General features: G+C 39.4%; 1 protein-coding gene across 1 annotated transcript in view; it reads right to left on the bottom strand.

Moving 5' to 3' along the window:
• Window positions 1-16416, bottom strand: part of MRC1 (mannose receptor C-type 1) — a 126629-nt gene that overhangs the window by 26149 nt on the left and 84064 nt on the right. The window contains 9 exon segments of the mRNA XM_020966870.2: window positions 3400-3502; window positions 3647-3813; window positions 8133-8247; window positions 9299-9441; window positions 10414-10514; window positions 12678-12745; window positions 14367-14530; window positions 15025-15066; window positions 15706-15850. Coding sequence (XP_020822529.1) covers window positions 3400-3502; window positions 3647-3813; window positions 8133-8247; window positions 9299-9441; window positions 10414-10514; window positions 12678-12745; window positions 14367-14530; window positions 15025-15066; window positions 15706-15850 — 1048 coding nt within the window.

Here is a 16416-nt window from a genome sequence, read left to right as displayed (position 1 = left end):
GCCATGGAGTCCGCTCCCTTTGGTGTCTTTGTCACAGGGCCTTGTGTGCCCAGCATATAGTGCTACATAAATTACTATAATTAGTATTACCATTATTATTGTAACTCCAAAGGTCTATTGGTCCATGGTCATACTGGTGGGGTCCCTCACTGGCAATGCGGCAGTAATAGTGTCCCTTGGCGCAGTAGTGATTGACAGCAAGGGGAAGCATTTGCAACAGGCAGTTTGACCACCACCAACAGATAAAGTATGACTCTTTGATTGGACTGTGTTCAGGGTAAAAGTGAAATGTGAATTGCCTAATTAGCAGAACTGCAAAACTGCATTATGCCTTGATTGGACTTAACTAACAGCTTCAGCAAATGGCAACAGTAATTATAAATAAATTACTAAATTCTGGTCTAGTCATTCTGTTAATACACATTATGATTCGTTTTTAACATTTCTTTTTCTGCGTAGGGATAAATGACCTATCCCATACCTGATTCACATTTGTATGTTGGGTTCCTTCTGTTTTATTTTTTAATTTTTCCTTTTTTTTGAAACCCCCTGGGCTTTGAGCCTTATTATAATTTCCCCAGAATTCTGGGGTTTGGATGATGAGCCAAAGAATGTGAGAATTTGGGTACCCTATTTTGCCCATTGAGAAGTCAGGCTTCCCCTAGAGCTGAACCCAGGCAAAACATAATGGTTAGATAAAGACAAGGGAGTAGTGCAGGTCACCACCAGCTGAGTGGTTTTCCCTAGCCTCTAAGCTAAATATCATTTTCTATCCTTCTGGTTTAGTCTTTTTTTTTTTTTTTGCCTAATTTCCCTGAATTCTAGACCTCCTCACTTTCTAGATCAAATGCATCTGCTTACTTCTTCCTAGCTTTTATGACTTCTATATCAGAAAGCTTCTAGCTTGTCAGATGGCCAGAACCATAGATTCTCATTCTCACTGAAATGAACCTTAAAGATTAAATTCTTCTCCTCTTTGAACAAGAATCCCTCCTATAACATACTTAGAAAGTAATCACTCTGCTTTTATTTGAAGCCCTCCAATGAGAAGGAGCCCACTATATTCCAAGGCAAACTATGGTATTTCTGGACTGCTCTAATTGTTGGAAGTTTTCCTGTTAATTAGCTGAAATGTGCTTCTCTACAGCTACCAGCTGCTTATTCCCCTTCTGCCTAGCTGAAATGTACTTCCTGGCCTTCCTCTGGCCCACTCTGAACTATAACTAACCGAGACCTATTTTGTCAGCCCAAGTTACAAAACAGCAATGTGAAAGATAACAAGTATAGCAATTAAGAATTAACATATGGAATAAAATCACTGAATGAATCAAAATCAATGCTTCCCTTTTCTCTGCTGTTGCTGCCACCTTGTGTCAATACAATATGATGGAGAGAAGTAACCTGGGCTACCTCCTTTTTATTTGCCTGTTTCTTTCATTTTGTTGTTGTTTATAAATGCTAAGACCACAGTCCACATGGCATAGAGTTGTCCAAGAATTTCTTATTTGGGGGAGCTCTCCGGTTGTCTTTGGAAAAGGAAATGGCAAACTCCTTTACCAAAAAAACCCACAATAACGGGGTCACAAAGAATCAGACATGATCAAATGACTGAACAACAAATGATTATTTTATACAATTGGAAAATTACTAGACCATCCAAAAAAAAAAAAGAGGCAAAAATTACCAGTGATACTAATTGGAGAAACAGGCAGAGGAAATTTCCCATGGACAGTTATTATTATGAAAAGAAACTTAGCTAATCTATTCTATTTTGAATTTTGCAATTAGGTACAAAAGCTGAAGAGACATTGCAGGTTACTAAGAGAGGTCTATCCAAGTGCAAACAGCAGAGGCATACCTTTCTGTGGTACCTTTTGTGCTTTTGAGAATCTTGTACCTAATGTAGAGATAGCTGCAGAATGGTGTCTAGTCTAAAGCCTGCCAGGATAGAAGGAATAAGTGATACTGACATATTTATGAAATCATGTGGCAAAATCCTTTATGTCCTTAATGCTAGCACTTGATGTCAATTTCAGCATTTCCTGGTTTCCCAGAAAGTGCTCTAGAGGTATGTGAAAGGTGGAAGAGCTTCTTCCACACACCTCCCATCCTACGGGCTGCTCCAAGGTGACAGTCAATTTTTTAGTTATACCTTCTAGTAATATTTCTGTAAATACCTTTGTTATGAAGGAATTCTCTCTAGACAGGGTAGATAGATACTTACACTGCAGAGAACTAAAGATTGTCAATATAGCCAAGACTGTGGCTCAGGTATGCTGGCACATCCTAGGCACACCTGGCCCACACTGAGGCATGCCTATGATTGCCAAGAACTTGGACCATCATGAAAACAATGAACCAAGTTCCTGTGATAGCAGGCATGGCAGCACTAATGTAAAGAGTAACGTCATGTCCATTATGTCAAAAATCCATTGGGATTCAAAAGTATTAATTGTATTTTTGTTTTGTTTTGTTTTGTTTTGTTTATCAGACCTCAGATTTCATTAGAATAGGGAAGGGATGGAGGGACTCTACCTGGGCAGATAAAGCATTGCTTTACAACTTGTAGTCTTAGAAAGGTACCTGAGGCACTGAGAGGTTAAGTGAATTGCCCAGGGGACAGAGCATGGGTCACCTGTGGGACTTGAACTCAGCTCTTCCTGATTCCAAGTCTAACACTTAATTCACTATGTCTCTGCAACTTGAGAAAAAATTATGATATGAGCTAGCCCACCTCTCACCCACCTTCCCCCCTGCCTTTACTTCAAGAAGGCAGCTAGATAGTACCATAGTACACAGAGTACCAGGTTGGAATTAGGAAGACTCATCACCTGAGTTTAATTCTGGCCTCAGACACTTCCTTGCCGTGTAACCCTGGGCAAGTCACTTAACCCTGTTTGCCTCAGTTTCCTCATTTGTAAAGGGAGCTGGAGAAGGAAATGGCAAACCACTACAAGTATCTTTGCCAAGAAAACCCCAAAAGGGGTCCTGAAAAGTGGGACAAGACTGAAAATTACTTAAAAACAATGAAAGGTAATAGAAATAGGGAAACTGACAACTAATTCCTTAACACTATAAAAATCCTCTGAAAAGAAAGCATCAAACAGAAGCAACTAAAAATGGAAAAGTCACTAACTTCAAGTTGAGTCAGGATAAAGCTTCTTGGTGGCAAAGACCTGCAAACATCATTCAGTTAGTTCCATAAGGAGTGACAACTCATTGCCAATTTCTGTTCATGAGAAACTAATTCTGCTGATGAGGCTTTTTAAATTTTGCTTGTTTAAATCTTTATCAGGTATATACATTTCCCTCTAGGTTGGAGATGATGAACTATGCAAAGAAAAGTGTATGGAGTCGACAGAAAAATCAGAAATGCAAAGGAGCTATGGCTTAACTTACCAGAATCAGTCTGGCATATGTAGCCTTTTTCATTTTCACAGATTTCATCAATCCATTTTCCCGCCTCCAGTGACGTACCTCCAACGATAACCACACAATCAACCTAAATGTGAGCAGGTGAGACATGGAGAGAAAAGGACATCCATCACAAATGATTCAAGGGAAGAGAAGAGAAGGGGAGAAAATGGAAGGGAGGCGGGAGATGTCAAGGCAGAACAAGGCAAGAGAACCTGAAATGAACACTTACATCTTCATAGGAAAGGAGACTTCTTCGTCCAGCAGGAAATCCTTTTGCCCAATTTGTATACTGGACTCCTCGGCCATCTGTCCAAAGGAACTTGTTCTCTGAATTGATGTCATTCATTCCAATCCAACTGTCATGGTTAGAAGCCCTCAGCTGAGTGGTGAGGAATGCTGGAAGTTTCACATGATTATTTTAGTCATTGTCACATTATGAAAAATAATTCCAAATAACATCAAAATACTTAGTTTATATTGTTATCTACCAAGACCATTTGAAGATATTTATGCTATCACAAAAATAAACTAGTAGAGTATCCCTACTATCCAGGCAATATAAACTTACTCAAGCCTTTTAAGGGAACTTTCTCAAAATGCACTTTTTGGGTATTGTTGGTAAGATCCTCAGAGTGGTTACAACAGACCAAGGAAATTGGTAGCAGGAGGATTTGGCAATGGTACCGCCCCAGTAGGGGCCTCTGAAACTGGGGGGTTGCTATCCAGTGAAGAAGCCACGGGAATCAAACACTGGAAACCATTAGAATCAGATGATTGAAGTGGGGCAACACCAAGAAGACACCACAAGGGGACTGGAGGATTTAGGATTGAAAGGAACTCAGAGAGACAAAGCCCAATTCCCCTGAATTCAATGCACAAACATTTATCAAGTGCCTACTATCTTCTGGGTGCTGGGGATTACAATGATAAAAAATAAAACAAACCCCATACTTAAGAAGTTTACATTTCACTGAGGGGATACGGGGCATGTATACAATGAAGTAAACACTCAGTCACACAAAGTAATTTCAAAAGGAAGAGGATGCTAGTAATTTGGGAGGGGGGGGGACTGGGACAAAGAGAGCAATCTAGAGAATCAAGCATCTGTGTGTTCTGATGATTCAAGGACAAGCAATGAAATGCACTATGAAAATAGAGGGGCAATTATGGAAGGAGACTTGGACCCCATGGGACATGACCTGGCCCTGGCCAATGGTGGGAAAGTCACTCAACCTCAGTTTCCTCATTTGTACAATGAAGGTAACAATATTTTTACCATCTACTTTAGAGTTGTTGAGGAGAAAGAAATTCCTTTGTAAACCTTAAAACCGTCTATAAACATGAGTTATGACTATGATTACATCTTTGTTTCACAGGATGGTCTGCCGTGGCCAACTTGGGAGAAGACAGGAACAGTACAAGATGGGCAGGCATGCCTGGACCACTATAGGGAACCACTGAACTGAAATTACAGATTTTCATGGATAGTGAGCTTCTTCTGACTCCTCTTTCCAATAAAAGAGGGAAATTTGTATTTGAGTCAAAGGCAGAAATTACTACTCATGTGGGCATATATTGACTTATTTTTAATTATTTCTTTTCAGTCAACAAAAATCCATCTCCTCTCCCCCTCCCATTGAGAAATTCAGTAAAGGCATAGTATTCTTTATTCCCACCACCACCACCACCACCACCACCACCACCACCACCACCAGGAAACAATATTTACATTGCTCTTGAGAGAGTTTATCAATTTTTTTTAATTGTTGGTCTTGTATTTATTACTTAAGTAAGAACATAATTTGTTCCAGCAATATGAATGAAACCTGAAATTACCTGCTAAATCTCTTCTGCCAATGCCCCAAATAAATATTTTAAAACCCTCTGCCTGCCTAGCTAGTAAATATTATTTAATCTTGAAAGGCCTTCTTTGTGAAAATCTCTATTACCTTGATTCAAATTTTGTTCTGCCCAGAAACACTAATTTCTAGCCAAGATAAGAAATCAATTATTCTACTTATCTATTGGGCTGTCATGGAGGCCAATAGTAGAATTACTGGAGACAAATGGGTTGTAGAGGCCTAACTCTACAAGCTCACATCACTGTGGCAAGCTCATTCATCCTAGGCTCCTATTTCACCAGCTTCTCTCCCCTCCTCCAAGTGATAAGATAACTTATCTTAAAATTTCATCTTCTGCTTATGCTTCTGTTTCCTAAAAATCAATTTCTTGAAGCTGTTTCCTCCCTCCCACCCTGTGCATATTCCTCAGTGCAAGATCAACCTCCCTTGGAAGAATTTCATTTTGGTGTACCCCTTCACCGTAAGGCAACTAGCCTCAATGGACAAACTCAACTGTGTTATTATTTTTCTAGTCCCTGTGAGATTTTTATTTAAATTTTGTGTGGATTATGTGAGGAAGAAAGGGTTGAATCATTCAGTTTATTGGTACTGTTGTCTTGACCGCCCCTGCACATTCCCAATTATATTTTGAGGAAGCCTGCCATGCTCCCAGGAACTAGGAATCTTGGGTCTTGAGCAATGCATGAATATTTGGACTGTTGGTCCAATGTCTGCAGGGAACTGCATTCACTTTGAAAGGGGCTGCTGGTTGACACCTATTCTTATGTATCCCAGCAATTAACTTCATAGGCTCAAAGATTTGGAGTGTGCCATACTCCTAAATGCCATGGGGTCACTTGCTAGCCTTTCTGAGGAATGTCTTCTCTACCCCAGGCTAACTGCTCTAGTAATTAGACTGTCCTCTATGCTATGTCCCATCCCAAATGAATTTGATCCAGGTTAAAAAAATTCCTTGGACAATTTTTTTTTGTTTTTCCCACACTAGCAAACTTAACTATTTTACTTGCAACAAAACAGACAAATAGGCAAAAAACTCTGAAATATTGTAGGTTTTATATAGAAGCCACAGTGTCAAAATTAAAACCCAGTCTACTATAATTGGTAAATGCACATTGGATATTTCAAAGTGAATGTTTCATAGGCATCTCAAATTCAGCATCCCCAAAATAGAGTTCATCTTTCCCCCTAACACCTATCCCTGAATTTCACTATTTTTATTATGGGGCCCATCATCCTTCCAGTCAGCTAGGTTCATGACTTCAGTGTTATCTCTGACTCCTCACTCCTGTTCACTCATGTTCACTCCACATAGTTACTCAGTCGTTAGATGTTTTCATTTCTACCCACACATCTCTCTACTCCCCTGGCCACTACTTTTGGCCCTTATCATCTATGGCCTGAACCACTACAATAGCTTCCTATTTGTCCTCCTCATCTTGAGTCTCTCCGTTTTCCAATCTATCCTCTACATAGTAGCCAAATGGATTTTCCTAAAGCTTAATTCTAGCATTCTTATTCACCTGCTCAATAAACTCTCCTGGTTCCCTATTGCCACTAGAACCAAATAAAATTGCTCTATTTGGCCTTTAAAGTCCTTCAGTCTCTGGTCACTTTCCTTTATATTACTTTCTCACACATTAATTCCCTCCCCAAATTAGCCTTTTTGCTGTTCTACACACATGCCATCTCATCTCCCATCTCCATTTACTTCTTCCTCTTATAAATACCTTGTTTCTTCCCTTCCAAACTTAGTTTAAATATCACCTTCTACATGAAGTCTTTTATGATTCAGTTCCTAGGGCCTTCTCTCCCAAAATTTTGCTTTATTTTCTACATATAATATGTACTATGTATACTATATGTACTTATTTATGTATATATTTTCTCTCCAGAAAAAACATAAGCTCCTTGAGGAAATAAATTGGTTTTGTCTTTGTACTCCCAGCACCTAACACAACGTTTGGCATGTAGACGATGCTTAATAAAAGTTTATTAATTAACTGATTGATTGATTGATAGAAGCCGAACATTTCCAAAACACCTACACATACGTTTTAAATGGCCCATCAATAAATAAACTAGGCTATTTCGACTAGTTTATTTGCTATTTCTAGTCTCCAATATTTGCAGCTTTAAAGTAGGAGCTGTAGGCTTAGATTCTTAAAATCTAGCCACTGCTCAGATTCTTATAATCTAGCTAATAGCTCACTAACATTCAGACTCCTTAAGAGTCTGCCCAACATGACGGATGTTCCAATAAACCTTGTCTTTGGCTGAAAAAATAAATAGATGAAGTAGGAACTCTGTGACCTGCTCCTAGATCAGTAATTTACAACAGGATAAATCATGCTGCTCATGGAATCTTGGACAATCTCCTGTACCCAGATGTGATCAAAAAGTATCAATTTACAATGGTATGAATGCTTCTACAAACTGCATGATGGCAAAGTACTCTGAGGTGTTAGGAGAAAGATTTTGTCAATATTAGACTAGATCCTGTCAGATAAGCTTATCACATTATAAATTATTAATTTCTTTACACTCAAGATAGAACTCATTAATCAACAGGAACTGGATTATTAGAATCTAATATTTATCACCTGTAACGTACTAGGCAAGTACCATAATTGTTTGGGAAGAATTATTATCAGGGCAGCTAGGTGGTGCAGTGGATAGAGCACCGGCCCTGAAGTCAGAAGGACCTGAGTTCAAATCTGGTCTCAGACACAACTCTTACTAGCTGTGTGACCCTGGGAAAGTCACTTAACCCTGATTGCCTAGCCAAAAAAAAAAAAAAGGAAAAAAAGAATTATTATCATTAATTATCAAGTGTCATCAACCTTTGTACTGTACCTTGTTCTTTTCCACTGTGTATGGAAACCAGATTTCCTCCAAAATTCTGACAATCTTTACGTGCATTTTGCCAACTTTTCCTCTCTTCTCCTTTAAATCCAAAGAATCTGTAGCACTGAAATGGGAGGGAATAACGATATTTATTCAGGTTAGCTAATAGTAAAAAAAAAATCTACTCATAGGAATGTTATAAAAGGTACATTTTTCTCATAACTGAATTGAATTATAAAAATCAGAGTTAGCTCTATTCCAGAGGCAATAGCACTCTTGAAATAATCCTGGTTTGGGAGTAAGAAGGCCTATATTTGAATCCTGCCACCGTTTTTACTGCTTGTGTGACTTATAATATGTCCTTTAACTTTACCAGGATTTAGTTTCCACATTTGTAAGATAAGAGGGCTGGATAAGATGCCCTCTGAGGTTCTTTTCACCCCTGAAGCTAAAGCTATAAACTTCTTATAAAACCTCATGGCTATATTCTTTCTGAGGACAAATAATGTATATACTCTTCAAATATCTCCTTCTGTCTCTCTTCCTTTCTCCCTTCCTCCTCCCTCCTTTCCTTCCTCCCTCCCTCTTTCCTTCCTTCCTTCCTTCCTTCCTTCCTTCCTTCCTTCCTTCCTTCCTTCCTTCCTTCCTTCCTTCCTTCCTTCCTTCCTTCCTTCCTTCCTTCTTCTTTTCCCTCTCCTCTTCTTTTTTCTTCTTTTCTTAAGACTCCTTAAGTGTCCTCATGTCACCGAACTAGAAGAGCAAGGACTACTCCCATGCCCAATTCCACTGCTGATCACCCCAAGAGCTTTGATCTTCTCTGTTTTTGACCAGGGTTGATTTTCCCCTCCTTAGGCAACCTTGTGGCCTTCTGCTCTGGGTGGGTTCACCCCATTAATACCAAACTTACTGCAGACACTCAAGAAATTTACCCATTGTACCTCAGAGCTCCTGAGCTCAGGAGATCCAATGGCTTCAGCCTCCATGGTGGATGAGGTCAGAGGCCTGTCCTCTATACCTCGTGGTCTCTCATTCGCCACTGAGAACTTTTCATAAGCAGCCCCACAAGAAATTTTCCATATCCATTTGTTCTGCAAACATTCTCTTTGTTCTACCAAAGTTTCATTCAGCCTATCCATACAGATTGATATAAAGACTGCTGGTAATAGCTATAATACCTTGTTTTGGAATAACTTCCAACCTCCCCGACATCCTCCAGGAATCGGAGCTGGTGTGGGAGAGGCAGTGGTATTGATGCTACTGTTATGTCGCTGGCAGATAAAGGCATTTGGAAAACCACAGTTAATGTCATTCCAAAGCCCTGTCAAGGAAATAATTTAAAAGGTAAATTTGCTATATTAAACAGACATTTGTAATGAAGAAAAACACACTATTTTATACTTCTAAGTATTTTTTTGGTCCCTTAAGAATATTTAAAAGTAGAAGACTGTTAATAAAATTCAATTTTACAAAAGTTCCTAGAAAAATGTATTCAAGACACTTCTCTTTCCCTTCTCTGAATTTGCTGTGCTATTAATTTAATAAACATATTTTTTTAGCTTCTACTAGGTGCCCAATATTATGGTAGGTGCTAGAGACATGAAGACAAAAACAAAGCAGTCCTGGTCCTCAGGGAGCACATAATCTAGTGGTGGCTAGGGATGAGGTGAGAGACAACATGCAAACAGAGAAGTCAACAAAAAAATATGTTCTAAGAAATCAGGGGAGGGGGACACAGCCTATGACTCGAGGGATCAAGAATGACCTGGGTACTCTAGGTGGTGGCATTTAAGGTGATCCTTGAGAGAAGCTAGGGATTCAAAGAGGCAGAAGTCAAGAGTAGATGGCAAACATGGGGGATGGTGGGCACAAAGGAGGCAAGACCTGAAATGTCAAGGTCAAGGAATGGCATTTAGCCCACTTTGGCTAGGATGGAGGTCACATGATGAGGAGTCATGGGAAATCCAACTGGAAAGACAGGTTGGAGCCATGTAGTAGAGGGTTTCAAATGCCCCAAAAGGGAACTTGTATTTTATTTTAGAGGCTCTGAAGTTTCTTGAGCATGGAAGGGACAAAGTCAGATCTGTTCTTCAGGAATACCACTTTGGCAGTTGTGGGGATGATTATTTTGTTTCTTACATGACCAAACTGTCCAAAGTTGGTCAGACTTGAGGGGTAGGGACAAATTAAGAAAAAAGAAAGAAAAGGGGCAAAGGAAGTAATGGAAGTCAATAGTAATTCTAGATCCTACTACAGTAACATATAAATTCCATGATGTTCTGATTTAGCTCACCAGAAGAGGTATATAAGACCACACAGTTTTCATCATCATTGGCAAAATTGGGTTCACCTGGAGCCCAAGACACATAGTTCACTTTAGTGCCATCCATCCATCTGCAAAAGTAAATACACCAGGAGATAATTAGAAATCTGTTTCCATTACAAATGTACAGTTTATTTTAATATTACAAAAACTCTATACTAGAAATATGGCATAGGATGTTTTTGCTTAATTGTTTTTCTTTGTCCCAAGGAAGAGTTGAAACTAGGAGGGTGGTGTGAAATGACCAAGATATAAAGATGCACGGCATCAACATATATTTTATTTCTCCTTAATTACATGTTAAAACAGGCAAGCAATCAGATATAGGTCACACATTTTTTTGTTTGTTTTTTGCTTTTTGGTGAGGCGATCGGGGTTAAGTGACTTGCCCAAGGTCACACAGCTAGTAAGTGTTAAGTGTCTGAGGTTGGATTTGAACTCAGATCCTCCTGAATCCAGGGCCAGTGCTCTATCCACTGCACCACCTAGCTGCTCCCCTGCCCCCAATATATATTTTTAAAAGAGAACCGTAGTACATATCAAGGAAGGTTCTTTCCACTACTACATTGCTACATTAAATCTATCTATATGCAGTAATTCATCAAACATTCAGTAAGTGTGGATTTTGTACAAGTCATTCCATCAATAAACATTTATTAAACACCTACTACATGCCAGACATTGTCTCAGTCACTGTGTTCAGTGCTCGGGATATAAAGATTAAAATAAAATAATTTCTCCTGTTGAGAGCTTACATCCTACTAGGGTAATAATACATATACACACATAGTATTAATGGAGAGTAATATTAGAAAGGAGAAGCAATAGCAAGGAAGAGGACAAGAAAAGGCTTTGTATAAGTCAATACTTGACTTGAGCCTTGAACGATGACACAGACTTTGAGAGGCAGGGATGAGGAAGGAGCAGTTCCAAGGCACGGAAGGAGACAGGAGATAGAGTGTTGAGGAGGCAGACTTGGTGGGAACATAGAATTTGTGAAAAGATATGATCTAGGGGCATCTGGGTGGCACAGTGGATAGGGCACCGGCTCTGGACTCAGGAGGCCCTGGATTCAGGAGGACCTGAGTCCAAATCCGGCCTTAGACATTCAACACTTACTAGCTATGTGACCCTGGGCAAGACACTTAACCCCACTGTCTAACCAATAAAAAATTTAAAAAAAGATATGATCTACTTTCTGTCATCTCTAACACTCATATCAACAAACATCTTTGCTATCATTTTAATGAAGACATTCAAAATAATGCTGCTGCAGCAGCTGGTGGGAAAATATGAGAGATGTTTTGTTTCATTTGTCCAGGACAATACAAATAAAAATGATATGAGATTTCCAATAAATTGACTCTATCTGCTATAGTGCATTCTTCAGAGATATGCACTACCATCTTAGAACAAAGAAAGAAAGGTAGTACTACAGAAAGAAACCATATTCTTCCCTACTTATGGAAGATTTACCAAGCTGGAGGGAAAAAAATTAAATGTTGTTGTTGTTTGTTGTTGTAAGGCAGCAGAACACTAGGCCTGGAGTCTAGAAGACTCCTCTTCCTGAGTTCGAATCCAGCCTCAGACACTTACTAGCTATGTGATCCGTAGCAAGTTATTTAACCCTTTTTGCCTTAGTTTCCTCATCTGTAAAATGAGCTGGAGAAGAAAATTGCAAACCACTTCAGTATCTTTGCCAAAAAAAACCCCAAAAGGAGTCACAAAGAGTTGGACACAACTGAAAAATGTAAAGAAATGTAGTGCTACAGAAAGAAACATCCTTCAAGATACTTCAAACTGAAGGAAAAAAACATAAAAAATTCTAATTTCATTCATTTGTTTTTAAAGTATATTGCATGTTGAATTTTTACCAAATTGTTGTTTGTTTTAAACGGCTGATTTAGTCTAACTCTGCTGAGAGCAACTGATACTGTTCACTGGATCTAATCAAAGGAACCATCATGCTAGAACAGAGACAACATTGGACTCAAAATTAGAAAGATCTGAATTTGAATCCTGGCTCCGTCACTGGCTAGCTGTCTGTGCTGGGCAAGTCATTTAACCCTTCTAAGCCTCCAGTTCCTCATCTAGAAAATGGGCTCATAATACTTGCCTTGCTTGATTCACAGAGTCACTGCAAAGAGTCTTCAAGCAAGAGAACTACACAAAAGTGCTTTGTGACCATAAGTCACCATGTAACTGCAACTACCATTAATATTAGCTTTACTTACGAAAACTTCTTATCCAGGCTGATGAGTAAGCCAATGAAATATGTGGCCTCCAAGTCAAGCGTGGAAACCTAAAATATAGAAATGAGTATTTAGTTTCATCTAATTACATAATAATCAAGTAGATTCAACTAATGTTTCTGTTCTCTTTGATTAATCAGACATCACATTTGTCCAGTATAGGGTCATTTTCTGCCTGTTTTGAGATCTGGTTAGAAAGAAGGTTAAATAATCTTTATTTCTATCTTTATATAAATCTTTACATAAATAATGCTTTATTTATAAGAAAGAGGAAGGAAAAAACACTATACAACACTTCTAATGCATTTTCAGTAGAAGAAAATATGCCCATTCTAAATGTCCCACATTATTTACTTTCTGTTATCTCTAATGCCCATATCAACAAAACATCTTTGCTATCATTTTAGCAAAGACATTCTCCCATCACTAAACATCAGGACCCAGATTCTCCTTCCAACATCGTATACTGGAAATCCATTCTTGATCTCTAGTCTCCATAGAAATGTAGGAGGTAAAAAGTCGAATCCGAGACATCAAAATCTAAAATGTTAGACTTCACTCCTCAGTCTTTTTCTTGGAGAGGAAATCATTTTCGTCCAACAGTTCTGCTATTGCTTAACTTTCACAAAAGCATCAATTTTTCTTGTTGCATTTTGTGGGGCTCTTTTCAGAGAACTTGTATAGATGGCAAGCATTCCATGATGATGTTTGGAGAGGAAAAGAAACGACCAAGGGTTTTTAGTGAAGAACTATGCTCCCCCCTGGAGTCATAACTAGAGACTCACCCTGGGAGGGGAGGGGCAGGTTAGATGGTGTGTGTATGGAGGATGAGGAAAGGAGCTAGAGTCAGTACGCAGAGCACACAGTGTGAAGAGGGGCACCATGGGGATGAGAATCTGGGAGTGGGGCCAGGTAAGGAACCAGGACTGTGCTACATGAGAAAGGTCTGCAGAGGCCAGAGAGGATCTGGAATAAGCAGACAATGAGGAGGAAGCATGCCCCATTGGGAAGTGTTTCCCATGGGCCCAGATGCAGAGCCCCGGTGGCTCAGTCCTAAGTATGACTCTGCACTGTTAACGATTATCCGACAACCTGTAAGTGGACATGGAGGTGAGATGGCAACGGAGCCTCTTGTAAGTAGTGACACTTTACCACCACATAAGGTTCTGAAGGATCCGTACAGAGCTGGCACAGAACACATTAATGGGCTCTCAGTGGGTATGCATTTATACAGGCAAGTATGGAACTTGCTTCTGGGACCTGTGCACAGTCATTCCCATGCCAACAATACCCAGTAGGTCCCTTTCAGCACCACCAATCTTGCCCCATCCAACTTCCTTCTCTCGCTATCTTGGGAGGTGGAAGGTATAGACCCATGCTTAGAGGTTAGCATATTACTTGAAGATATGCCACAATGGGGCAAGGTGGCACAGTGGATAGATCACTGGCCTTGGAATCAGGAGGACCTGAGTTCAAATCTGGCCTCAGATACATAACACTTACTAGCTGTATGACCCTGGGCAAGTCACTTAACCCCATTGCCTACCAAAAGAAAAAAAGAGAAAGAAAAGATAAGCCACTGGCTGCTATGCCTTCTGAAAGAAACTTAGGTCATATTTTTGTTCAGCCTGCTATTTCCCTCATTCTTGAATTGATAAATGTCTTTCTTACATATCTCCATAGAAACTTTTTTTCACTTTCACCCGTTATGGTAACTATGTCTCCAAAATTCCTCTTGCAGAATGCCCGTGCATTTTCCATCGTGGCTTTCTCTTTGCTAAAATAGTACTGGTAATCTTTATAGACCACCCATCCATCTTCAGTGACTGCAGGATCTGAAAGATAAAGAAGCAAATGTCGGGGATGTGATCCATAGAACCTTAAGAAGTAGCCACTGGGCTCAAAAGTTACAAAGAGAGAGTAGCAACACAACTAACCTGGGAATAACTCCATTTCTACACCAGGACCCCAAAGTACGAACACGGACAGGTAGGGGAGGATGGGGGAGGGGGGATTTAGTGACATGGACAGGATCATTCAGCACAAAGAATCTACTTCTTCTAAACCTCCAGAAACTTTGCTACCTTCCTGTTGTCCACAACACCAAGAACCTAATGCTAGCATATTAGGGCCCTGTTGGTTTGGGTCCTATTGAGATGAACCTAAACCTTATCCTGCTAAGCATGATCAGTGGTTACATTCATGCTGAGTCAAGGCAAAAGGAAGAGGGGGCTAGGAACTCATGTGTACCTCTGTGTTTTAATTGAAGAGCAAACAGAAGGAAAAAAGCATGACTGAACTGAATATTTGAACAATAAGTAACACATACTGCTTTCAGGGGAAGGTGTTGGCTCTGGTTTCAGCTCATCTCCTAGAAGACAAAGAAAATTAAAATACAAGATCAACTTAAGCTTCATGGGCTAGAGCAACATTGATGAATAATGAAACGTTTTTCTTTTCCTCTCTCTTCTCTTTGTATGCTTTTATGAGTTAAACAGAGCACCCACCAATCCACAAAGAGGTAAAGACAACATCTGCAATAAACAAATTGAGCTCTGATCATTGAGAATTGCTTGTGAAATTATCTATAATTTTTTCCTGATACCCAGGCATCTGAAAAGTGGGAATGGCTTATTTATTTATGAAACATCAGATGCAATTCCTTGCAGGATATTATTTTCTCAACCATTCCTAATAAACTAAAGTTTTAAAAATTGACAAGCCTCTAGGCTTGTCCTGCCTCAGATATTTACTAACTGTAAGACCTAGACAAGTCACTTAACCTTAATGAACCTCAATTTCCTAATCTGTAAATAGGGATAATAATGGTACCTGCCTCATCTCATCTTCATTCATCTATTTCATTCTTATCTAATGAAAGAATGATCTCTACTGCATCCTTCTTGTTATTCCAACTTAAAACTTTTAAAAAGAGAATTTGTTTGTTCAGTTCTCCAGACTATGGAGGGGAGTAAAGCATACAGCCCATACAGAGGGAGTACAGCCCTACCTTTTTTGATATGGCAAATCCAGTTGCGGAGAAGTTCACAGTTAATGTCATTCCAGCGCATGCTGGGATCAGCCTTCAACTCGCCACAAAATTCAATGTTGCCGTAATTATTTGGTTCTCCATAGGACCAGTTTTCATATGTCACCTAGATTAAATGCACCAAGTCTAGTTAGTTATAGTTTGCATCTGGTACACATGCTTTAGAGGCAGGATGGCACTGTCGATCAAAAGCTAGCCTTGGAGGCTGGAAGACTTGGGTTCAAATGCTGCCTCTGACAAATACGGACCAAGTAATCCTGAGAAAGTCAAGAACCACTCAGGGCTCTAAGCAATTTTCCAAAACTTTAAGTTTCAGAGAACGGGCTGATCTGCATCAGCAAAGGGAGTTTCTGCCCCCAGGTTTTTCCCTATTTTCCATACTACAGGTCCAGTTCCTATATGCTTTGTCCAATTAGGAAAGGGAAGATGCAAGTTCAATTATTTTCTTGTTCATTCTTTCCTAGAATGGCCTTGGTTCACAGGAGAACATTGTACACAGTAAAAACAATATTGTATGATGATAAACTGTGAATGACTAAGATATTCTCAGCAATACAACAAGCCAATTCTGAAGGACATGATGAAAAACGCTATCCACCTCCAAAGAAAGAACTGATGGCATATGAATGCAGATAAAAACATACCATTTTTTCACTTTACTTATTTTTGTGT

This window comes from Phascolarctos cinereus, unplaced genomic scaffold (assembly GCF_003287225.1).
Source record: "Phascolarctos cinereus isolate Bilbo 61053 unplaced genomic scaffold, phaCin_HiC Scaffold_1;HRSCAF=81, whole genome shotgun sequence".
Taxonomy (NCBI): domain Eukaryota; kingdom Metazoa; phylum Chordata; class Mammalia; order Diprotodontia; family Phascolarctidae; genus Phascolarctos; species Phascolarctos cinereus.
Note: the sequence above shows the minus strand (reverse complement) of the source record. Positions and strands in the feature narration are given on the sequence as shown.